This window comes from Lucilia sericata, unplaced genomic scaffold (assembly GCF_015586225.1).
Source record: "Lucilia sericata isolate MDLA Ls3-8-SP2 unplaced genomic scaffold, ASM1558622v1 Contig001030F_arrow, whole genome shotgun sequence".
Lineage (NCBI taxonomy): Eukaryota > Metazoa > Arthropoda > Insecta > Diptera > Calliphoridae > Lucilia > Lucilia sericata.
Window position 1 is genome coordinate 71,783 of NW_023995011.1, and position 26,196 is coordinate 97,978.

At 30.2% G+C, this 26,196-nt stretch overlaps 2 protein-coding genes across 2 annotated transcripts in view; one reads left to right on the forward strand and one right to left on the reverse strand.

Annotated features, from left to right (window-relative positions):
- LOC119609658 overlaps window positions 1-26,196 on the forward strand; it is a 98,500-nt gene that overhangs the window by 68,215 nt on the left and 4,089 nt on the right. Inside the window, 4 exon segments of the mRNA XM_037964514.1 lie at window positions 23,832-23,957; window positions 24,024-24,646; window positions 24,712-24,867; window positions 24,922-25,261. Of these exon segments, the coding sequence (XP_037820442.1) occupies window positions 23,832-23,957; window positions 24,024-24,646; window positions 24,712-24,867; window positions 24,922-25,261 (1,245 nt within the window).
- On the reverse strand, window positions 12,535-16,195 carry LOC119609662 (huntington interacting protein related 1-like). The gene is made up of 3 exons (XM_037964519.1): window positions 16,087-16,195; window positions 13,210-13,622; window positions 12,535-13,106 (listed from the first exon to the last, which is right to left on the reverse strand). Exons 1-3 carry the CDS (start codon window positions 16,111-16,113, stop codon window positions 12,692-12,694), a joined length of 855 nt encoding a protein of 284 aa, XP_037820447.1. The 5' UTR covers window positions 16,114-16,195; the 3' UTR covers window positions 12,535-12,691.

The window sequence follows — 26,196 nt, forward strand, 5'->3', positions numbered from 1 at the left end:
TTGAAAATTCGTATTGAATTTCAAAATGTCACCTGCTTTGATTTGTAAAACACCTTTTTGAGTAAAACTTATAAAAACGGCATGTGCTTGCAACACAAGGTTTACAACTTGCCCAAACATAGACAATACAGAAGCAACAAGAAAAACACAAAAAGTTCGTTTGTTTGGATACCAGTAGATGGACACGCACACATACATATATGCCATGCATTTATTTGACTACAAATGAAAAGTATTTCCTTTATGGATGTAACGAAGGAACGCATACAACACACATTTAACCAGTTAGATTAATAAACGTATCCGAGCAATATTAAAAATCAGCAATGTTTTTCTTTGTCGATTGTATTGTATTTTTCGCATAATTTTCCGGATTGCAATCAATTTCCATAAATATTTTATTGTACCTATTATCTACTTTCTGATTTTATAGACTAGACTATAGACTAGACTATAGACTAGACTATAGACTAGACTATAGACTAGACTATAGACTAGACTATAAACTAGACTATAAACTAGACTATAGACTAGACTATAAACTAGACTATAGACTAGACTATAACTAGACTAGACTATAGACTAGACTATAGACTAGACTATAGACTAGACTATAGACTAGACTATAGACTAGACTATAGACTAGACTATAGACTAGACTATAGACTAGACTATAGACTAGACTACTATAGACTAGACTATAGACTAGACTATAGACTAGACTATAGACTAGACTATAGACTAGACTATAGACTAGACTATAGACTAGACTATAGACTAGACTATAGACTAGACTATAAACTAGACTATAAACTAGACTATAGACTAGACTATAAACTAGACTATAGACTAGACTATAAACTAGACTATAGACTAGACTATAGACTAGACTATAGACTAGACTATAGACTAGACTATAGACTAGACTATAGACTAGACTATAGACTAGACTATAGACTAGACTATAGACTAGACTATAGACTAGACTATAGACTAGACTATAGACTAGACTATAGACTAGACTATAGACTAGACTATAGACTAGACTATAGACTAGACTATAGACTAGACTATAGACTAGACTATAGACTAGACTATAGACTAGACTATAGACTAGACTATAGACTATACTAGACTATAGACTAGACTATAGACTAGACTATAGACTAGACTATAGACTAGACTATAGACTATAGACTAGACTATAGACTAGACTATAGACTAGACTATAGACTAGACTATAGACTAGACTATAGACTAGACTATAGACTAGACTATAGACTAGACTATAGACTAGACTATAGACTAGACTATAGACTAGACTATAGACTAGACTATAGACTAGACTATAGACTAGACTATAGACTAGACTATAGACTAGACTATAGACTAGACTATAGACTAGACTATAGACTAGACTATAGACTAGACTATAGACTAGACTATAGACTAGACTATAGACTAGACTATAGACTAGACTATAGACTAGACTATAGACTAGACTATAGACTAGACTATAGACTAGACTATAGACTAGACTATAGACTAGACTATAGACTAGACTATAGACTAGACTATAGACTAGACTATAGACTAGACTATAGACTAGACTATAGACTAGACTATAGACTAGACTATAGACTAGACTATAGACTAGACTATAGACTAGACTATAGACTAGACTATAGACTAGACTATAGACTAGACTATAGACTAGACTATAGACTAGACTATAGACTAGAGAATAGACTAGACTATAGACTAGACTATAGACTAGACTATAGACTAGACTATAGACTAGACTATAGACTAGACTATAGACAGACTATAGACTAGACTATAGACTAGACTATAGACTAGACTATAGACTAGACTATAGACTAGACTATAGACTAGACTATAGACTAGACTATAGACTAGACTATAGACTAGACTATAGACTAGACTATAGACTAGACTATAGACTAGACTATAGACTAGACTAGACTAGACTATAGACTAGACTATAGCTAGACTAGACATAGACTAGACTATAGACTAGACTATAGACTAGACTATAGACTAGACTATAGACTAGACTATAGACTAGACTATAGACACTATAGACTAGACTATAGACTAGACTTATAGGACTAGACTATAGACTAGACTATAGACAGACTATAGACTAGACTATAGACTAGACTATAGACTAGACTATAGACTAGACTAGACTATAGACTAGACTATAGACTAGACTATAGACTAGACTATAGACTAGACTATAGACTAGACTATAGACTAGACTATAGACTAGACTATAGACTAGACATAGACTAGACTATAGACTAGACTATAGACTAGACTATAACTAGACTATAGACTGACTATAGACTAGACTATAGACTAGCCTATAGACTGACTCATAGACTAGACTATAGACTAGACTATAGACTAGACTATAGACTAGACTAGACTAGACATAGACTAGACTATAGACTAGACTATAGACTAGCGATAACTAGACTATAGCTAGACTATAGACTAGACTATAGACTAGACTATAGACTTGACTATAGGACTAGACTATAGACTAGACTATAGACCTAGACTATAGACTTAGACTGATAGACTAGAATATAGACTAGACTATAGACTTAGACTATAGACTAGGGATAAGACTAGAATAGACTAGACTATATACTAGGACTATAGACTAGATATAGACTACGACTATAGACTTAGACTATAGACTAGACTATAGACTAGACTATTAGAAGACTATAAGACTATAGACAGACTATAGACTAGACTATAGACTAAGACTATAGACTTGACATAGGACTAGACTATGACTAGACTATAGACTAGCTAGACTAGACTATAGACTAGACTATAGACTAGACTATAGACTAGACTATAGACTAGACTATAGACTAGACTATAGACTAGACTATAGACTAGACTATAGACTAGACTATAGACTAGACTATAGACTAGACTATGTACAATTGTTGATCAAAAATTGTACCTTATTTTGACTTCATATTAAGTTTTATAGTACTATCTGTAGCTGCATTAAACCCTGCTCTATTTGCAACTCTTGTGTAAAACTAGTTCAAGTTTAATTTAAGTCAAGTCTATTTATCTCTGAACAGGTTTGATTTGTAGTAATGTTTTTCATTTGTTTTATTTTGTAATGCGTTACTGCAACTGTAAGCCATTCAATGACAAAATTTCCTTTTGTAAATTTTTATTTATAGTTTACTGGGAACCACAATGATAATTTTAAGTGTATTAATATTATTTGATTTTAACCGCAACAAATGTCAAAATTGATTTAATTTTTACTTGCAACAATGTGGCACTGTGGCTAAGTTGTACTGACATAGACAATTATCTATTAATTGTTGGTTCAAAAAATATGGCATGTGTTTAACACTAAACATAAAGTAGTCGAAAAAATCGATTAAAATATCTCATCTAAATACCTAATCTAAGTCTCTAACTATTTGAGAGTTGCTATGTATGTATGTGTTAATCTCTTCTTTAAACAAATTTTTAAATATTATTGTTATTGTGTGAAAATACAAAGTTCAATGTATTAGTACTATTTTTCTTAAACACATACAATTTTAAAGATTCATATAGCTCACACTATCTCCTCAATACACACGATTTGCAAAGACATAAACATTGAAATTATCTGTAAATAAATACTTTTTTGTTATTTATTTAAACAAACAAATAAATAATAAACAATAACACATCATGGACACCCAAGAGCAGCAGCAATTATTGCAGACAATAAGTATTTACAAAAAGAAACTGAAAGAAAACTGTAATCTTAAGACTACTGGTTCTTTTATGTGTTTTTTGTTTTTGCGAAATATATAATTTAAAGAATTTACAAAATAAATATGAACGCTTTGAATATTTTATATTTGGCCTATTTATGTGTAAACAAAACACGAGATAAGATATTTGTGTAATGATATTTTATAAAAAATCTTCAATAAGTTCAATGCAATTTTTTGCTTTACTTTAGAGAATTACAGTGAAGACTATAGTCGAGACTATAACTTACATTGTAGTCTATGCCGTAGTCCAGACTATGGTTCAGACTATATACTATACTAAAATCCATGCTATAGACTAGACTATGGTCCATACTATAGACTAGACTATAGTCCAGATTATAGACTAGACTGTAGTCCACACTATAGACTAGACTATAGTCCAGACTATAGACTAAACTATAGTCCAGACTATAGACTAGACCATAGTCCAGACTGTAGACCAGACTATAGACTAGACTATACTATAGTCCAGGCAATAGACTAGACTATACTATAGTTCAGACTATATACTAGACTATAGTCCAGACTACATACTAGACTATATTCCAGACTATAGACCAGACTATAGTCCTGACTATAGACCAAAGTATAGTTCAGACTATAGACCAGAATATAGTACAGACTATAGACTAGATAGTAGTCCAGACTATAGAGTAGAATGTAGTCCAGACTATAGACTAGGCTATAATCCAGACTATAGACTAGGCTATAGTCCAGACTATGGTGCAGACTATAGACTATGGTCCAGGCTATAGGCTATGGTCCAGAGACACTAGAATGAAGTTCAGACAACAGACTAGAATAAAGTCTCCTATAGACTAGACTTGAGTCCATACTATAAACTGCACTATAATTTAGACTGTGAATCAGTACATAGTTAAGACTATAAAACAAACTACAAACATCCTATGCCATAGTCCAGACTAGACTACAATTCAGTATAGAATATAGTCCAGACTAAACACTATTCTATAATGCAGACTAAATACTAGACTATAGTCTAGAGTCTAGACTATTTACTAGATTACAATCAAGACTATTTACCAGACTATAGTCCAGAACTATAGTCCAGATAGTAGGCTAGACTACAGTCCAGACTGGACTATAGTTCAGACTATAGATTAAACAACAGATCAGATTATGAACTAGACTATGATCTAGACTATAGACCTGTCTATACCCCAGACTATTGACGAAACTATATTCCAGAACTATAGACTATAATCCAGACTGTAAACCAGATTATAACCCTGATTGTTAATCAAACTATATTCCAGAACTATAGACTATACTATAAACCAGACAATAAACTATAGTCGAGGCTATAAACTAGACTGCATTCCAGACTAAAGACTAGAATAGACTTCAGGCTATTGTAAGCTTTAACGGCAGACTTTAATTCAGATTATAGACTATGTTATAGCCTAAACTATATTATAGACTAAACTATATACTAGACTATAGTCCAAATTATTATTCTAGTCTATAGTCTAGAGTATACTCTATTTTATATTCTGGACTATAGTCTAGTCTATCGTTTAGTCTACAATATATATGAGCTATAGTTTAGACCACGAGTCTATAATCTGGTATAATCTATGGGCTTTCAATAACGTGAAGTATATTCTAGTCTATAATGTAGAAAGTAGTCTAAGATTATGTAAAATAGTCCTATCTATAGACAGGACTATAGTCTAGTGTATAGTCTAGACTATATTATATTTTATAGCCTCGACTAGTCTATAGTTTCAACTGTAGTCTAGTATATAGTCTCGACTATAGTCTTGTCTATAGTCTAGTGCACAATCTGGACTGTGTTCTAATATATATTCTGGACTATAATCTAAACTATAGTAAGGACTATAGGCTGGATAATAATATAGAAGAGAGTATAGCTGACTCTATTGTCTGCATTAGAGTCTGAACTTTATTTGATTAAACAAACTAATTTTCAGAAAAAAAAAACTGTGTATTACTTACTTATTGTCTATATGTTATAGTTATTTAATTGTTTATTTATTTTACATTCATCACAATGAGTTTGAGAATAAATATCAATACAGTTGTAAATGTTATTCATCCATGAGAATATAATTTATTGCATTCTTGAAGCTAAATGCTACATTTATTTACCATATACTTATATTTATTTATTTCTTTATTTATTATTTTCGCTAAAATAATCACTGTAAGTCTTTCAATATTTAGTCTAGATTTAATATTCGATTTCCGCTGTCAAGTCAGTTTTAAATTAAATACGAACGAAATCATTTCACACGATTTCAAATGAAATTGCACAGAACTTCAATGGATTTCCTAATAAATATAATAAAGTTTTTAATAATAACAAATTACTGTGATAATTTTGTGTTTATATAAAAAGTTTTAACATAAGAAAATTATTAAAAAAAAAGAAAAATATATAATTAAAACGAAACAAGAAAATTAAATCTGAAAAAAATAAAGAAGAATTATGGAATCTAGTCAAAATGAAAAATCTCATCATGACGATGTTAATCATGAGAATCTGGTTGTTGAAACAATTGCAACACAATTAACAGAATATGTAGGTACTTTTCTTGTTGTTGTTTCCTATTTAGTTCATAAATAATTAAATAAAAATAAATTTACACTCAGACAGTAATAAATGTTAATTATTCCATAAATTAGATATCTAAAAAAATGTTTGTGTTAAGTAAAATTTTCTTTTAAATATGTGGATAAATTGTGTGTTTGTATGTTATCCCTAATGCACTATGGTTCTATATATACTAAAAGGAAACAATTATCATTCTCTATATTTTATACTGAACAAGTAGGAAAGTATAGTCGGGCATGGCCGACCATATAATACCCAACACCATGAGTATATTTTAAAAATTTTTATTTTTCACAAAGAAACTTTTATGTTGAATTTTACGTTAATTCCAAAGTATTTAAGCAATTTATTGATAAAAAACAAATTTTCTAAATGAGGCTTTATATAGGAGTATAGGTCAAACATGGGCCGATCCTCATTAAATTTTGGAAAAGGATATATTTTTAAATAATAGTTAATTATGTTGAGTTTCATTGCGATACAAATGGTTACAAGTCAATTTTAGACGTTTAAGATATTTTTTGAAGGGGGGTTTGTATGGGGGCTAGGGTCAAATAAGGGTTGATCATTACGAAAATCTGCAGTGTCATTTATACTTATATGAAACTTATTTGTGATAATTTTTAGAGAGATAATAGTATATTTGACGTAATTATGGCATAAAAAGCCCAAATCGGGAGGTACGGTTGTATGGGGGCTAGGTGAAATAATGGACCGATTTCAACCATTTTCAATAGGCTTCGTCCTTGTGCCAAAAAACATGCTTGGTCCAAATTTCATCAAATTATCTCGAAAATTGCGGCCTGTACCTTGCGCACAAGGTTTACATGGACAGCCAGCCAGCCAGCCGGACAGACGTACGGTCGGACGGACGGACGACTCAAAATGTGATTCTGAGTCGATCGGTATACTTAAAGGTGGGTGTAGGACCAATATTTTTGTGTGTTACAAACATCAGCACAAACGTATAATACCCTCCCCACTATAGTGGTGTAGGGTATAAAAATTCAAAAATAAAGTTAGATATTGAAAATTTATAGTGCGAATTTATTGATGCTTTAAATTACGTGCTGCCATCTATATACAATCGACTAAATTTCGTTTCAAATATTTAGTAATTAAAAAAAACATTTGTTCTACTTTTCACACAACTTTCGATATAATCAAACTATTCATTTTTTAACACTTATAAAATAAAATCTTTTAATCCCATATAAAGTAAGCTATTTACAAGAACTTTAAACCTCTTATCTCTATTACATACATACATATGTATATGTATTTAAGTGGGCGTGTCCTGTCTATTATTTATTACAATATAAATACAAAATTATACATTTCTTTTACCACCTGTTAAATCGTTATATTCGATCATAAGCATCTGTAGTAAGTAGAATCATATGATCACAATTTATATCACAATTACTTTCCCTCCTCGTTACTGAAGAATTTAGCACCTGAAAAACAATTTATTAAAGAACAAAAATAATGGCTGTTTAAAAGAATATGTTCAAAACTTAATTGCATATCGTAATAAATTTTCAACTAAACAAGTTTTTAACTTTAGCTACTTTGTATTTTAAAATTATTGACAGGTAGCATAGGAAATAAATTTCGTTGTTTAGCAATGTCTGGGTAACCGAAAAAGTTTGTGTGAATATATTTTAAAATATATTATTATATATTTAGAATATATTTTTAACAATGTTTGGAATAACAATCTATAATAATACTTATGTATATCCCCAGTAAAAAATTTTTAGACTTTAGGAAGCTAAAAAGGGAAGTAACTGCATCTGTATTCGCTTACTATTAAGCCTTACTGAGAAGCAGGTAATAAGGGAATACCAATGATAGGAGTAATTTTATAATGTAAGCTGAAAAAAATTAAAAGCTTACTACTATCCCTTACAGAGAAGCAGATTGTAAGTGAAATATTTAAATATTATTTAAGCTTACTAGTGGGAATGCTTCCAAGTGGGAATTCGCTATATAAAAATCATGCCTTATCGAAGCAGGTTTGTAAGGGAGAAAATAGCTTCGTTCCCTTACAAACCTGCTTGCATGTAAGCTCCAATTTTTACTGGGTCATTGAATTATTTTATTAATATATTTCCATTATTTCCAATATCAGTTAATCAATTCTACTACAATTTTCTAAAATATTTACATATGTATGTTTATGAAGTTGACTAACATCAGTTCACTATCGATAGAAAAATGTAACCTAAATGTTATAGATGATTTCAGATCAGCTTTTGCCATTCATTAATTATCATTATTGCAAATATATAATATATTTTTGTTTTGATTAGTAGTTATGAATGGAATTTAGAAAAAGTACCATCATCTAGTACGTACTATGTATTTAAAGAACTAAGAAAAAATTTAACATAACACTCTTATGCATACATTTTCAATTTATATAAGTATTTATATAGTCTAGTATATAGTCTAGTCTATAGTCTAGTCTATAGTCTAGTCTATAGTCTAGTCTATAGTCTAGTCTATAGTCTAGTCTATAGTCTAGTCTATAGTCTAGTCTATAGTCTAGTCTATAGTCTAGTCTATAGTCTAGTCTATAGTCTAGTCTATCTAGTCTATAGTCTAGTCTATAGTCTAGTCTATAGTCTAGTCTATAGTCTAGTCTATAGTCTAGTCTATAGTCTAGTCTATAGTCTAGTCTATAGTCTAGTCTATAGTCTAGTCTATAGTCTAGTCTATAGTCTAGTCTATAGTCTAGTCTATAGTCTAGTCTATAGTCTAGTCTATAGTCTAGTCTATAGTCTAGTCTATAGTCTAGTCTATAGTCTAGTCTATAGTCTAGTCTATAGTCTAGTCTATAGTCTAGTCTATAGTCTAGTCTATAGTCTAGTCTATAGTCTAGTCTAGTCTAGTCTATAGTCTAGTCTATAGTCTAGTCTATAGTCTAGTCTATAGTCTAGTCTATAGTCTAGTCTATAGTCTAGTCTATAGTCTAGTCTATAGTCTAGTCTATAGTCTAGTCTATAGTCTAGTCTAGTCTATAGTCTAGTCTATAGTCTAGTCTATAGTCTAGTCTATAGTCTAGTCTATAGTCTAGTCTATAGTCTAGTCTATAGTCTAGTCTATAGTCTAGTCTATAGTCTAGTCTATAGTCTAGTCTATAGTCTAGTCTATAGTCTAGTCTATAGTCTAGTCTATAGTCTAGTCTATAGTCTAGTCTATAGTCTAGTCTATAGTCTAGTCTATAGTCTATAGTCTAGTCTATAGTCTAGTCTATAGTCTAGTCTATAGTCTAGTCTAGTCTAGTCTAGTCTATAGTCTAGTCTATAGTCTAGTCTATAGTCTAGTCTATAGTCTAGTCTATAGTCTAGTCTATAGTCTAGTCTATAGTCTAGTCTATAGTCTAGTCTATAGTCTAGTCTATAGTCTAGTCTATAGTCTAGTCTATAGTCTAGTCTATAGTCTAGTCTATAGTCTGTCTAGTCTAGTCTATAGTCTAGTCTATATCTAGTCTATAGTCTAGTCTATAGTCTAGTCTATAGTCTAGTCTATAGTCTAGTCTAGAGTCTAGTCTATAGTCTAGTCTATAGTCTAGGTCTATAGTCTAGTCTATAGTCTAAGTCTATCTAGAGTCTAGTCGATAGTCTATAGTCTAGTCTATAGTCTAGTCTATAGTCCTAGTCTATAGTCTAGTCTATAGTCTAGTCTATAGTCTAGTCTATGTCCTAGTCTATAGTCTAGTCTATAGTCTAGTCCTATAGTCTAGTCTATAGTCTAGTCTATAGTCTAGTCTATAGTCTAGTCTATAGTCTAGTCTATAGTCTAGTCTATAGTCTATCTATAGTCTAGTCTATAGTCTAGTCTATAGTCTAGTCTATAGTCTAGTCTATAGTCTAGTCTAGTTTCCAGACTATACTTTAAACTGATGATCAAAATCTAAATCTTAAATATCATGTTTACAGTTTTAAAAAATTATTAGTTTAAAAACGAAATAGGTAAATAAAGTTACCTTCCCTTTACATAGTATTTTTTTAAAAGAAACATTTAAAATTACACATAAATGGTGAGACCAATTAAATTTAACAGACGCTACCAATTGATTTAATAATAATCACTATAACTTACTGCAGCGATGTAAAAAAGATAAAAATTGGGACGAACCTGTATGAACAAGTGAGTACACATGCACTTGTTTGTTCAAGTTAAATAATACAGGTTACCAGTTATAAAACTATGAATGGTGCTGAAAAATAAAGAAAAGTAATTTTTAATAAATTATGTTAAAAATCTGTAATAATGGATTGCTCGAATGTGGTCAATTAATATATTATATATAAATAGGTGAGTTAAGAATTTAAAACAGATTTAGTCAAAAATTCGAAGTTAAACTAACCATGCACAGATAGTTATTATTGTAATAATTGAACCGATATTCTTTAGAGGGCTGTGTAGATCTACATCAAAAATTAAACAATTTATTTGCCGCGTACATACTTTATCGGAAGAAAAGCTTTGGATGAAGGGCTTTTACAAGTTGTAGGCTCTGTCTAAAAGAAGCCATTCTATTACTAATATTCCATGTATTCAGGCATCATACATTTTTGTATTTTATTTCTACATACTCGTACAACTATTTATTCTCTAAAATTGGTAAGATCATACGGATGGATGACGATGATGATGAGATGTGATCAATTGGATAAAGCCATTATGGTTGCACCTTTATTTTATATTTGTTGTTATTGTTGTATTTTCCTTCGTCTTTATCCGTAATTTCATTGTTTGTTTATTGGCAACCAGTTCAAATATTGGTCGGCAGGCTGGAACAATTTTATCATATAACTTTGTTTGTGTATTTCTTTTTCTTAGCCGCATACTAAAGCAATCATTTGCGCATGCGAGAAAATTTACAATAAATAAACCAACAAGTCGTTACAATTTTAATGAATGAAATGTTTGGCTCAATTATTTCTATCGGAACTTGTTGCCAGCAATAGTAAGTAGTAGCACTATAGCAAGTATAATCATGATGCTACGAGTATTGTTTAGTTTTTATAACAAGCTTTCCAAGTGTTTTTTGTTAGTTGCTTTGTATCTTTCTTTCTGGAACCATATTGTCACGTGCTTACTACCAATAGACTCACTTACATATTTCTATACATATATGCAAGTTTCTTCTGCTAAATCTGTACCTCGGAGACTATCCATAAAGATGGCATACAACGCCGGCTTTATTGTATTGTAGTCTAAAAAGATAATTGCGCAAATATCTAAAGTTGAATGTGTTTTTTTTTTTCTTGTCTTGTAGATGATTAAGAGTAATAAATTTTCTATTTATAATTAAAATTTTTCATTGTTATACACACTTATAAGGTTTTTTTTGTCTTCATCTTCTTTTGTTTTGTGAAAAACATTTTAAGAATTTTAAACAATAAAAGTTGTTTTATTATTTATTATTTTAATTGCGTCTATCCATCAATGTTGCGTGAAACTTACACTTTCTATCAAATTGTTTGATGGTAAATATTTTTGTCAAGAAATGTAAAAGGAAAATTTAACATGATTATTATGTGTGTACTAAAGTCTATAGTCAGGGCTATAGCCTACAGTCGTTATTATTGTCTATAGTCGGGACTATTGCGAATATTGTAAACTATAGCTTATAGTCTGGTCTGTAGAGTATAGTCTGGAATATAGTCTACAGTCTTTACTATAATATATAGTCCGTACTATAGACAATAGACTTTAGTCCAGACTATAGACTATAGTCCAGACTATAGACTATAGTCCAGACTATAGACTATAGTCCAGACTATAGACTATAGTCCAGACTATAGACTATAATCTATATTCGATAGTCTGGACTATGGTCTATAGTCTGGACTATAACCTATAGTCTGAATTATAGTCTATAGTCTGGACTATAGTCTATAGTCTGGACTATATTCTATAGACTGAACTATAGTCTATAGTCTGGACTAAAGTCTATAGTATTGACCATAGTCTCTAGTCTGGACTATAGGCTGTAGTCTAGACCATAGTCCAATCTTTTTAGTATTTTCTATTATAAAATCTACAGTCTCAATTTTAGAAATTTTGAATACAATGAAATTAATTCTTAAATAAAAATCTTATAATAAAATTTATTTTAGTGTAAAATCACACACACACAAATCTCTTTTTCAGCCTTAAATATACTAAATACAATCATCATACAAATATGATCAAAAAAAAATATATTATAACTTGTCTTAAATCTACTTAGTTATTATTCCAAATCACTTATCATCGGTGCACTTGGTTCTTGTTGGATTTCTGTAAATGTATACAAATTAGGTTGCATCACTGGTAATTTTGGTATTGCCAAAAAATCATCCCATGGCAATTGTATTGTATGCACATGTTCATAAAACAATTTCAATTCTTTAAAGATTTCATCGAAACGTTTGCTAAAGCCGGAAATATCATCTGGGGATAATTGTAAATGCAATAAACGTAAAATCGTAATAGAATGCTGATATAGTAAATTACATTCGGCAATTATGGTGACAAGAGATGCCAAACGGCACTTGCCTTTTTTAGATGCTGCAGTGATTTGATTTTGCTCCATGTTGGCAAATATGACACGTTGCAAATGTAGTAAATCCTCTAGATAATCGAACAAATCTAAACTGAGTTGAAAACTAAGAGGAAGAAAAATAAAACAATAAACAATCAAAAAAATGTGCTTAGTTTTAGTTTAAAAGGTACATTGCTACATCTAAAGCTAACTGATAAAATATTTACCAAATATCTATATCCCTTAGGAGGAGTTCATCATAATTCAATTGCAAATTGCCTGCAAACTGCATATATGCTTGATGAAATAAAAGTTTTCTATGTAAAACTTTGCAATACCAAGCAATGCAGGGACTCATGGCATCATTCTTTGCTGACCAATATTGGGCACATAGTTTTAATTTTTGACAATATAACACAGAATGGCGTAATGCGATTGCTGGACCTTCATGTAATGTCTTATGCATTAAACAACAAAATTTCCATGTTGTAAAACGATTTACTGTAAGACTTTGTACTGGTCCAAATGTCCATATGGGTTCACTGCTTTGAAGAATATGAATTTTATCAATCACAATAATGGCATGTTTAATTTTGTATGGTTCGTCTAGGGGTCGTAAACATTTTTGAAGTGATTTTTCCTGTAATTAAAAGTTATAAACAATGTAGAAAATTTACTATAAAAAGACAATTTATTGGAAATTGGAAAATTCATGGAAAATTTTCTATAAAAAGAAAATTTCTGAAAAATTTTCTATAAAATGAAAATTTTTCTATAAAATGAATATTTATGAAAAATTGTCTATAAAATGAAAATTTATGAAAAATTTTCTATAAAATGAAAATTTATGAAAAATTTTCTATAAAATGAAAATTTATGAAAAATTTTCTATAAAATGAATATTTATGAAAAATTTTCTATAAAATGAATATTTATGAAAAATTTTCTATAAAATGAATATTTATGAAAAATTTTCTATAAAATGAATATTTATGAAAAATTTTCTATAAAAAGAAAATTTATGGAAAATTTTCTATAAAAAGAAAATTTATGGAAAATTTTCTATAAAAAGAAAATTTATGGAAAATTTTCTATAAAAAGAAAATTTATGGAAAATTTTCTATAAAAAGAAAATTTATGGAAAATTTTCTATAAAAAGAAAATTTATGGAAAATTTTCTATAAAAAGAAAATTTATGGAAAATTTTCTATAAAAAGAAAATTTATGGAAAATTTTCTATAAAAAGAAAATTTATGGAAAATTTTCTATAAAAAGAAAATATATGGAAAATTTTCTATAAAAAGAAAATTTATGGAAAATTTTCTATAAAAAGAAAATTTATGGAAAATTTTCTATAAAAAGAAAATTTATGGAAAATTTTCTATAAAAAGAAAATTTATGGAAAATTTTCTATAAAAAGAAAATTTATGGAAAATTTTCTATAAAAAGAAAATTTAACGAAAATTTTCTATAAAAAGAAAATTTAACGAAAATATTCTATAAAAAGAAAATTTAACAAAAATTTTCTATAAAAAGAAAATTTCTGGAAAATTTTCTATAAAATGAAAATTTCTATAAAAAGAAAATTTAGAATGTGTGTTTGTTTGTTTGTGGGTTTGTTTGTTTGAATCTATAGACGGCTAAACGGCTGGACCGATTTTCTGGAAATTTTTACAGGAAGTATATCTGGAAGGAACTACAATGTTTCAAGTAGGCGAGGTGCCACGCCTACTTATTAAATAACCATTAAAAGTCGTATATCTTGGAAACTGTTACAATTAGAGTCCTCAAATTTTGCACTGACAACTTTGATATCCATAACAATCATTTTGGACAAAATGGGCGGAATGACTGTAGTGGGCGTGGCGCCTCCCATATTAAAAAAATATTAAATCAGTATATTTCAGAAAATATAACAGTTAGAGTCCTTTAATTTGGTCGAAGCCACATAAGTCTCAATATGATTAGTTAGAATAAAAACTGGGCGGAATAGCAGTAGGGGGCGTGGCACTTCCCATATTAATTAAATACACAAATTCATTTATCTTGGAAACTATTACAGTTAAAATCTTCAAATTTTGCACGAAGAACTTTAGCATTAATATAAATATTTTGAGTAATAAATTGGCGGACTACCGATGGGGGGAGCGGCACCTCCCATATGAATTAAATACAACAAAATATTTTATCTAAGAATCTAATAGAACTAGATTCCTAAAATTTTGCACAAAGGACTTTCATATTAATCTGAACATTTTGGGAAAAGTGTTCCCGGACTTTCATAAGGGGGTGGCTTGGAACCCCCATATGAATTATATAGAAAAATTTGTATATCTGAGATATACAAATTTTACATGAGGAACTTTGACATTCATGTGAACATTTAGAGTAAAATGGGCGGACTTTCAATGGGGAAATTGGCCCCTCCCATATGAATTAAATACAATACAATATTATTTACATTTTTCATAGCTTATATTAAAATCCTTATTAGTGTTCGGAAAAATGGGCGAACTTGTAATAATTTGCGTGGTATCTCCCATGTGTAAGTTGGTTTTTTATGCTTTTAGGGTAGCAAAGCACACTGGGTATAGCGAGTTTTTTATATAAAATTTCGCGAAAATTTTCTATAAAATGAAAATTTAGAGAATATTTTATATAAAAAGAAAATGTAACATTTTCTAAGAAAAGAAAATTTAACCAAAATTTTTTGTAAAAAATTTTTCAGCAAAAAATTTAAAAATTAGGTAATGACAAGTAGTTATTTCATACATTACTATGTAATGTATGTATAGGTACATTTAGCTGTATAGGTACTCACTCGTATAGAGAAAAGTAGTTTGGAATTGTTTATAGTCCATTAGTAAGTATTCATATACAAAGAATTTATAAAAATTTTTTCTCTAAATTAAAAATTTAGTTCCGAAGTAAAGTCAAATATTTAGAATAAGGCTAGATATTTTATTACGATCATAATTTGTTTATTTGGAATTACAGGTTCACACTGATTTACACTCTCTGTTTACTCTTTTGTCCTAACTTTTGCACTTTTTTTAGATAACATTCAATAATTTTATGGTATTTTAATTAAATTTAAATTTTACCAATTCTTTTATATGTTTTTTATCCATAATCCATTTAGTTTTAGATTTATTTAAATTACTATATTAAAAAATCACTTTTTTGATTTCACTGTTGTTATTTGTTTGACAGGCAAAATATAAATAAAAAATATTTAGATAGATTTTAATATAACACAAAGTTGTACAATAATTTCTTATCAGAAATAAATTTTTATTTCATTTTTATTTAGAAAAGTGTTGAATGAGAGTAAGTACTCTTAAGTTGTCTTATCAATTGTAACATGAGTACTCAGTTAAAGAATTTAAAATGCCATTTGGTCTACTAATATGATATGCTTTTAAAATTTTGATTAGTTTGCTATATAGTAAAAGTAACATGTTTACCATAACTTTTAACTATTTTTAACGTTTTTTTAAGTTTTAATAATACATTATTTCTTAAGATTAAATACTTTTGAATAACATAATAACGTATTAAAAATCAAGTAGTGAATTCAAAAATCGGCACAAACCTGCAATATTGAATTTCTAAATAATAACAACTTCGTAAATTATTTGCAATTTAACGTATGTTATAATTGAGATAAGGTATTTATACCCAACACCTATATAGTAAGGAATGTACCATGTGTTTGTGCTGATATTTGCAAGGCATAGAAATTTAGTTAACTGCCATAAACGTTTAAGAATCAGTCGATTTCCGGAATTGGAAAGGTAACTAAATGATATTAACACCTTTAATTGCACCTTACTGAAACTGTTTTAATCGGTTCATTATTTCTGTAATCAAACAAATTTGAGAATAATTGGTTCTAGCACCCATTTTGAATTCATCTCAACATCTCAAATACAACTCAGTTTAACAAGGATAAAAATCATCATAATCGATTGAAATCTTACCAAAGCTTTTCTATATGAAATCTTGTTCCAAAAAATACTTTCTATCGTTGTAGGGTAACATTTTGCTTATATTCTATATATTTTGCAAACTTTTTTCGAACTGACCGCAAGTTTCTCCTAAAATTATTGCATTCAAGCATTAACGTATTGTTATTTTTTAAATATTTTGTCAAGGATTTTCGGTGAACCATATTATTTATTATAATTTAATATCGTTACAAAAATTGGAATAAGCAATAGTGTTATATTCGATTATATTATTCATAATCGTATTAGATCATTTTGGATCGTCGATCCATGCATGACTTTTTTACCACAAGCTATACGTCTTATATACAGAGATGTTTAGATTATATTGAAGGGGCGCAAAGCACTGCGACCTATGTGTGGATCTTTTGTGCAGCCTATTGCTTCACCATACAAGTTTTAGTTTACGCACGAAGGTTTAGTTGGTGAGAGGTTAGCTCTGCGAGACCTTAATGTTGGGCAGTTACATAAGATATGTTCTGAGGTTTCATCTTGTAGGCCACAGAATCTGCATAGATTCGTTGAAGAGTTATATAGACTATACTATAAACTAGACTATAGACTAGACTATAGACTAGACTATAGACTAGACTATAGACTAGACTATAGACTAGACTATAGACTTGACTATAGACTAGACTATAGACTAGACTATAGACTAGACTATAGACTTGACTATAGACTAGACTATAGACTAGACTATAGACTAGACTATAGACTAGACTATAGACTAGACTATAGACTAGACTAGACTAGACTATAGACTAGACTATAGACTAGACTATAGACTAGACTATAGACTAGACTATAGACTAGACTATAGACTAGACTATAGACTAGACTATAGACTAGACTAGACTATAGACTAGACTATAGACTAGACTATAGACTAGACTATAGACTATAGACTAGACTATAGACTAGACTATAGACTAGACTATAGACTAGACTATAGACTAGACTATAGACTAGACTATAGACTAGACGTTTTTTTAAGTTTTAATAATACATTATTTCTTAAGATTAAATACTTTTGAATAACATAATAACGTATTAAAAATCAAGTAGTGAATTCAAAAATCGGCACAAACCTGCAATATTGAATTTCTAAATAATAACAACTTCGTAAATTATTTGCAATTTAACGTATGTTATAATTGAGATAAGGTATTTATACCCAACACCTATATAGTAAGGAATGTACCATGTGTTTGTGCTGATATTTGCAAGGCATAGAAATTTAGTTAACTGTCATAAACGTTAAAGAATCAGTCGATTTCCGGAATTGGAAAGGTAACTAAATGATATTAACACCTTTAATTGCACCTTACTGAAACTGTTTTAATCGGTTCATTATTTCTGTAATCAAACAAATTTGAGAATAATTGGTTCTAGCGCCCATTTTGAATTCATCTCAACATCTCAAATACAACTCAGTTTAACAAGGATAAAAATCATCATAATCGATTGAAATCTTACCAAAGCTTTTCTATATGAAATCTTGTTCCAAAAAATACTTTCTATCGTTGTAGGGTAACATTTTGCTTATATTCTATATATTTTGCAAACTTTTTTCGAACTGACCGCAAGTTTCTCCTAAAATTATTGCATTCAAGCATTAACGTATTGTTATTTTTTAAATATTTTGTCAAGGATTTTCGGTGAACCATATTATTTATTATAATTTAATATCGTTACAAAAATTGGAATAAGCAATAGTGTTATATTCGATTATATTATTCATAATCGTATTAGATCATTTTGGATCGTCGATCCATGCATGACTTTTTTACCACAAGCTATACGTCTTATATACAGAGATGTTTAGATTATATTGAAGGGGCGCAAAGCACTGCGACCTATGTGTGGATCTTTTGTGCAGCCTATTGCTTCACCATACAAGTTTTAGTTTACGCACGAAGGTTTAGTTGGTGAGAGGTTAGCTCTGCGAGACCTTAATGTTGGGCAGTTACATAAGATATGTTCTGAGGTTTCATCTTGTAGGCCACAGAATCTGCATAGATTCGTTGAAGAGTTATATAGACTATACTATAAACTAGACTATAGACTAGACTATAGACTAGACTATAGACTTGACTATAGACTAGACTATAGACTAGACTATAGACTAGACTATAGACTAGACTATAGACTAGACTATAGACTAGACTATAGACTAGACTATAGACTAGACTATAGACTAGACTATAGACTAGACTATAGACTAGACTATAGACTAGACTATAGACTAGACTATAGACTAGACTATAGACTAGACTATAGACTAGACTATAGACTAGACTATAGACTAGACTATAGACTAGACTATAGACTAGACTATAGACTAGACTATAGACTAGACTATAGACTAGACTATAGACTAGACTATAGACTAGACTATAGACTAGACTATAGACTAGACTATAGACTAGACTATAGACTAGACTATAGACTAGACTATAGACTAGACTATAGACTAGACTATAGACTAGACTATAGACTAGACTATAGACTAGACTATAGACTAGACTATAGACTAGACTATAGACTAGACTATAGACTAGACTATAGACTAGACTATAGACTAGACTATAGACTAGACTATAGACTAGACTATAGACTAGACTATAGACTAGACTATAGACTAGACTATAGACTAGACTATAGACTAGACTATAGACTAGACTATAGACTAGACTATAGACTAGACTATAGACTAGACTATAGACTAGACTATAGACTAGACTATAGACTAGACTATAGACTAGACTATAGACTAGACTATAGACTAGACTATAGACTAGACTATAGACTAGACTATAGACTAGACTATAGACTAGACTATAGACTAGACTATAGACTAGACTATAGACTAGACTATAGACTAGACTATAGACTAGACTATAGACTAGACTATAGACTAGACTATAGACTAGACTATAGACTAGACTATAGACTAGACTATAGACTAGACTATAGACTAGACTATAGACTAGACTATAGACTAGACTATAGACTAGACTATAGACTAGACTATAGACTAGACTATAGACTAGACTATAGACTAGACTATAGACTAGACTATAGACTAGACTATAGACTAGACTATAGACTAGACTATAGACTAGACTATAGACTAGACTATAGACTAGACTATAGACTAGACTACAGACTAGACTATAGACTAGACTATAGACTAGACTATAGACTAGACTATAGACTAGACTATAGACTAGACTATAGACTAGACTATAGACTAGACTATAGACTAGACTATAGACTAGACTATAGACTAGAGATAGACTAGACTATAGACTAGACTATAGACTAGACTATAGACTAGACTATAGACTAGACTATAGACTAAACTATAGACTAGACTATAGACTAGACTATAGACTAGACTATAGACTAGACTATAGACTAGACTATAGACTAGACTATAGACTAGACTATAGACTAGACTATAGACTAGACTATAGACTAGACTATAGACTAGACTATAGACTAGACTATAGACTAGACTATAGACTAGACTATAGACTAGACTATAGACTAGACTATAGACTAGACTATAGACTAGACTAGACTATAGACTAGACTATAGACTAGACTATAGACTAGACTATAGACTAGACTATAGACTAGACTATAGACTAGACTATAGACTAGACTATAGACTAGACTATAGACTAGACTATAGACTAGACTATAGACTAGACTATAGACTAGACTATAGACTAGACTATAGACTAGACTATAGACTAGACTATAGACTAGACTATAGACTAGACTATAGACTAGACTATAGGCTAGACTATAGGCTAGACTATAGACTAGACTATAGACTAGACTATAGACTAGACTATAGACTAGACTATAGACTAGACTATAGACTAGACTATAGACTAGACTATAGACTAGACTATAGACTAGACTATAGACTAGACTAGACTATAGACTAGACTAGACTATAGACTAGACTAGACTATAGACTAGACTAGACTAGACTATAGACTATAGACTAGACTAGACTAGACTATAGACTAGACTATAGACTAGACTAGACTATAGACTAGACTATAGACTAGACTATAGACTAGACTATAGACTAGACTATAGACTAGACTATAGACTAGACTATAGACTAGACTATAGACTAGACTATAGACTAGACTATAGACTAGACTATAGACTAGACTATAGACTAGACTATAGACTAGACTATAGACTAGACTATAGACTAGGCTATAGACTAGACTAGTGACTAGACTGTAGACTAGACTATAGACTAGACTATAGACTAGACTATAGACTAGACTATAGACTAGACTATAGACTAGACTATAGACTAGACCATAGACTAGACTATAGACTAGACTATAGACTAGACTATAGACTAGACTATAGACTAGACTATAGACTAGACTATAAACTAGACTATAGACTAGACCATAGACTAGACTATAGACTAGACTATAGACTAGACTATAAGCTAGACTCTAGACTAGACTATAGACTAGACTATAGACTAGAATATAGACTATACTATAGACTAGACTATAGACTAGACTATAGACTAGACTATACACTAGACTATAGACTAGACTATAGACTACAATATAGACTAGACTATAGACTAGACTATAGACTAGACTATAGACTAGACTATAGACTAGACTATAGACTAGACTATAGACTAGACTATAGACTAGACTCTAGACTAGACTCTAGACTAGACTATAGACTATAGACTAGACTATAGACTAGACTATAGACTAGACTATAGACTAGACTGTAGACTAGACTATAGACTAGACTAATATTTTTTTTTATTTTATATAACAAATATTAAGGTTGAATACCTCCTTTTATAGAATGTGGTAGACCTAAAACCGAAGTCTAACAGAACTAGTTAACTCTCAGTATTATAAAACACATTTGAGATATATTTTATTCAGATTAAAATTTTCTACTTTCCCATTTATATATGTGGCACATGTTGATAAGAATGGTTAATTTTTTGTGAAACCCCCAATACAGTTTTCGTAGTGAATCACAAAATATTATCGGTTTATGAGTCTATAAAAAATTTTTTTGAATGCCAATCACATTTGACTTACGAACCCATAGGCTTTTTAAACATAAGAAAACAAATCACACTATCAGAGATCAAAGCAGATTTGTTAGAAATTTCAGATGGTTCTCACGAGATCCTAATAAAAACGATTTTTTTAAATCTTTGATTTGATTTATTCGATTAATAACAAATAGCGAATAAAATTTATTGCTCTGGGCATTATGTATGTTGAATTTTTTGTTGATCATTTTGATAGCAGAATTTTTGGAACAATTTAAAAACCTCAATATTTTGAGTATAAATTTGCCGCACAACTGACCGCATTTAAAGATAAGAAAACCATAAACACTGTTTTTAATTATTATTAATTTTGTAAAAGATAACATAAAAATCAACACTAAAATATGCTGACATTCGAAAACGATCAAAACCTCAATAGAAATTAAAAAAATATTATTAGAAATTTCGATCGTTGTCAAATGCTTCAATGGAATTGAACTTTTCTAATATTTTTATATAATTGTATATTTGAACTAAAATGTTGTTCCCTTAAAGAAATATTGAAACCAACATTTTTACGATTAACTTTTTATTGTCTTAGTTAAGATTAACTACAGATTTGAAATGATTAAAAGTTTCGGGTAATGATAATTTAGATTATTCCGATAATTCTACTTTATGACTCACTAAAATCGTGCATATATTTATAAGACTGTGAATACTCTTAATATTAATAACTTTTTTATGACAATAATCGTAAATACTACTTACTTTCTAAGTGCACTTTAATTATAAATCATTTGATAATATATTTGCTCTGATAATAAAACTTCACATGACGATACAGGTGAATCATAAAGAATAGCCCTCTTATTATTGCTTTCTAAAAATGCTCATGTATTCTTTGTTTACAAAGTTAAGACCTTTTATAGGTTAGTAACTAGATATAGATAATCTATATGTAATCGATAATCTATATGCTATGTTCTGAAGAGACAATTAGATTCAAAAGTCAATTGCGCGATTCGCCATAAAAGATTTCAAGTTTGAATTTGCTCATTTGTACGTAATTCAGTTAACTCTCAAATCACAATAGTAATTCGCGAATTATGTAATTCAACTTGTCGTAAGAACTTGACTTAAAGTGCAATTTCCTTGAAGGAATTGATTCTTATCAAGAATGTAATCCAACTATACCTATGCGAAATCAAAATTCATCTTAAATTTGATCATATTCCCATCCTCTGGGAATATCATTTAAATGATCATAAAGTTAGGTGAAAATCGGAGTATGTTAGATCTTTGACCCATAAATGTCCCCTTCTGAACATTACTTTAACGTCATAATTGGGGTTCTTAAAAACCTACATAAGCCCCATTTGCGATAATTATGAGGATCGATCTACAATAGTTTCAAGTATTTTAAAAATACCTTCTTAACCTACTTAAATGATATATTCTAAAAACTGAATAACGCTATCAAACTCTATAAAGTTCGGTTCATAATATCCACAAAATGCAACACAAGCGTTCCTATGGAAATTACTCTAACCCTCAAAAACCTCGTGTTATTATCGATATTCCGAAAAAGTTCTATATAAATAAGAACTATAATTTTTTATATCGAGATACTATATTCAAAAAGTGATAACTTACTAAATAAATAAGCTGATTTAGCAATTTTCGAATATAGGTCTCGGTTTTTCTAGGATAAAAAATCTTTATTAATATAAAATTTTACTTATTTTTCTATTTTTAGGTAACTTCTTGGATAACAAGTGATGGCAGTGAGTCACTGCAACGATTTATAAATTTGGAATTGGATTTTGAAACCCCCATGAAGGAACTCGAACATGAATTCGAAAAATACTACTTTATATCAATGGTAATAAAACGAACGAAACATTTCCAATAAACTAAACGCTAAACTTATATTATTTTCCCCACCCAGAAACATTTAGCTAAAGGACGAGATCTACATTTAGCAGCTGCCTGCATGGAATCTCTTAAGGAAAGTTCGCTAAACCTGAAAAAAGCTCTCGATAATTTTGCGGAAAAACTCGAAATAGCTCGAGAGCGCATAGAGGGTGCCACACGTTTATATCATCTCGTACATCTTCATATGCTCGATGAAAATATGCAACACGAAATGGAACGTTTAGCTGGACTCTACGGCACAAAAGGACTTTTAGAAAAATATCTCGAAAAGGAAAATGAGAGATCGAAACCAAAACCGGATAGTTTAAATTTACATATCAATCATAATAGCAGCATGCAAAAATCATTAACACAAATCGTAACAAGTACGCCGGATACAAATAAAATACGTGCCATAAGTCACAGGTCAAGTTATGGTACTGGTTCATTTGAGAGTCCCGCATGTCAATGTTGGCGCGATAGTCGAAATCTAGATGAAATGGATGAAATGTTGGATAACGATGAGGAGGAAGGGCGTTCGAAAATTGCCGATTCAGGAGTGGGAGAATGTCAACGTTGTGAGGGGAATCCGAAATTTACCAGAGTGTGTTCATGCCAAAGTCTCAACGAGGAATCAGAGAATTTATATGAAAAACAGTTAGTAGTTAATGAAATTCTATTAGACATAATTAAAATTATCATAATTTTGAACTTCATTTTAGTGATGAACTCGATGATGAATGCTTCGAGCAACCATCTAAACATTATATTAATGTCCATTCACCCTGGGAGGCCAATAAACATTTACAATGTTATGCCTCCACATTCGAATTGCCCAAATTAGAAGAACTCAGCTGCCTAGATCCAAAAATACAAAAGTTAGTATTTTATAAACTTAAGAAAACTTATTATATTATTGTTATTTCTTACAGAACGCTCCTATTGATCATGCGCGAGATGATTGGCACGGAACGTGATTATGTACGTTCATTGTATTATGTCATTGAAAACTATATTGATGAATTGTTGCGCGATGATATACCACAATCGCTGCGCGGTCAACGCAATGTTATCTTTGGTAATATTGAGAAGATTTTCGAATTTCATAATAATCATTTTCTTGCGGAACTGGAACGTTACGAACATAATCCGCTGAAAGTTGGTGCCGCATTCCTGCAAATGGAATCGAAATTTTATTTATATGCTTTATATAATAAAAATAAACCAAAAAGTGATACACTGATGAGTGAATATGGAACTGCTTTCTTTAAGGTAATACAACAAATTTTCTTTAATATTTTGATTCGACCAATTAATTATTTTATTGGTGGAAAAATATTGAAGGCAATGCCCTCTTAAGTTAATCTTGAAAACTACTGGACTATAGACTAGATTATAGTCTAGTCTTTACTCTAGCCTGTCGTCCAGTCTATAGTATAGTCTATAGTCCAGTCTATAGTCTAGTCTATAGTCTAGTCTATAGTCTAGTCTATAGTCCAGTCTATAGTCTAGTCTATAGTCTAGACTATAGTCTAGTCTATATTCTAGTCTATAGTCTATATAGTCCAGTCTATAGTCTAGTCTATAGTCTATTGACTAGTCTGTAGTCTAGTCTATAGTCTAGTCTATAGTCCAGTCTATAGTCTAGTCTATAGTCTAGTCTTAGTCTAGTCTATAGTCTAGTCTATAGTCTAGACTATAGTCTAGTCTATAGTCTAGTCTATAGTCTAGTCTATAGTCTAGTCTATAGTCTAGTCTACAGTCTAGTCTATAGTTTAGTCTATAGTCTAGTCTATAGTCTAGTCTATAGTCTAGTCTATAGTCTAGTCCATAGTCTAGTCTATAGTCTAGTCTATAGTCTAGTCTATAGTCTAGTCTATAGTCTAGTCTATAGTCTAGTCTATAGTCTAGTCTATAGTCTAGTCTATAGTCTAGTCTATAGTCTAGTCTATAGTCTAGTCTATAGTCTAGTCTATAGTCTAGTCTATAGTCTAGTCTATAGTCTAGTCTATAGTCTAGTCTATAGTCTAGTCTATAGTCTAGTCTATAGTCTAGTCTATAGTCTAGTCTATAGTCTAGTCTATAGTCTAGTCTATAGTCTAGTCTATAGTCTAGTCTATAGTCTAGTCTATAGTCTAGTCTGTAGTCTAGTCTATAGTCTAGTCTAGTCTAGTCTAGTCTAGTCTAGTCTAGTCTAGTCTAGTCTA

Coding starts and splice junctions, on each gene's coding strand:
- LOC119609662 (XM_037964519.1), bottom strand. CDS start 16,113: ATGGATAAAAAACATATAAAAGAATTG. Junction 13,623..16,086: donor AAAAACATATAAAAGAATTG/GTAAAATTTAAA, acceptor TTTTAATTACAG/GAAAAATCACTTCAAAAATG. Junction 13,107..13,209: donor CTAAGGGATATAGATATTTG/GTAAATATTTTA, acceptor TCTTCCTCTTAG/TTTTCAACTCAGTTTAGATT.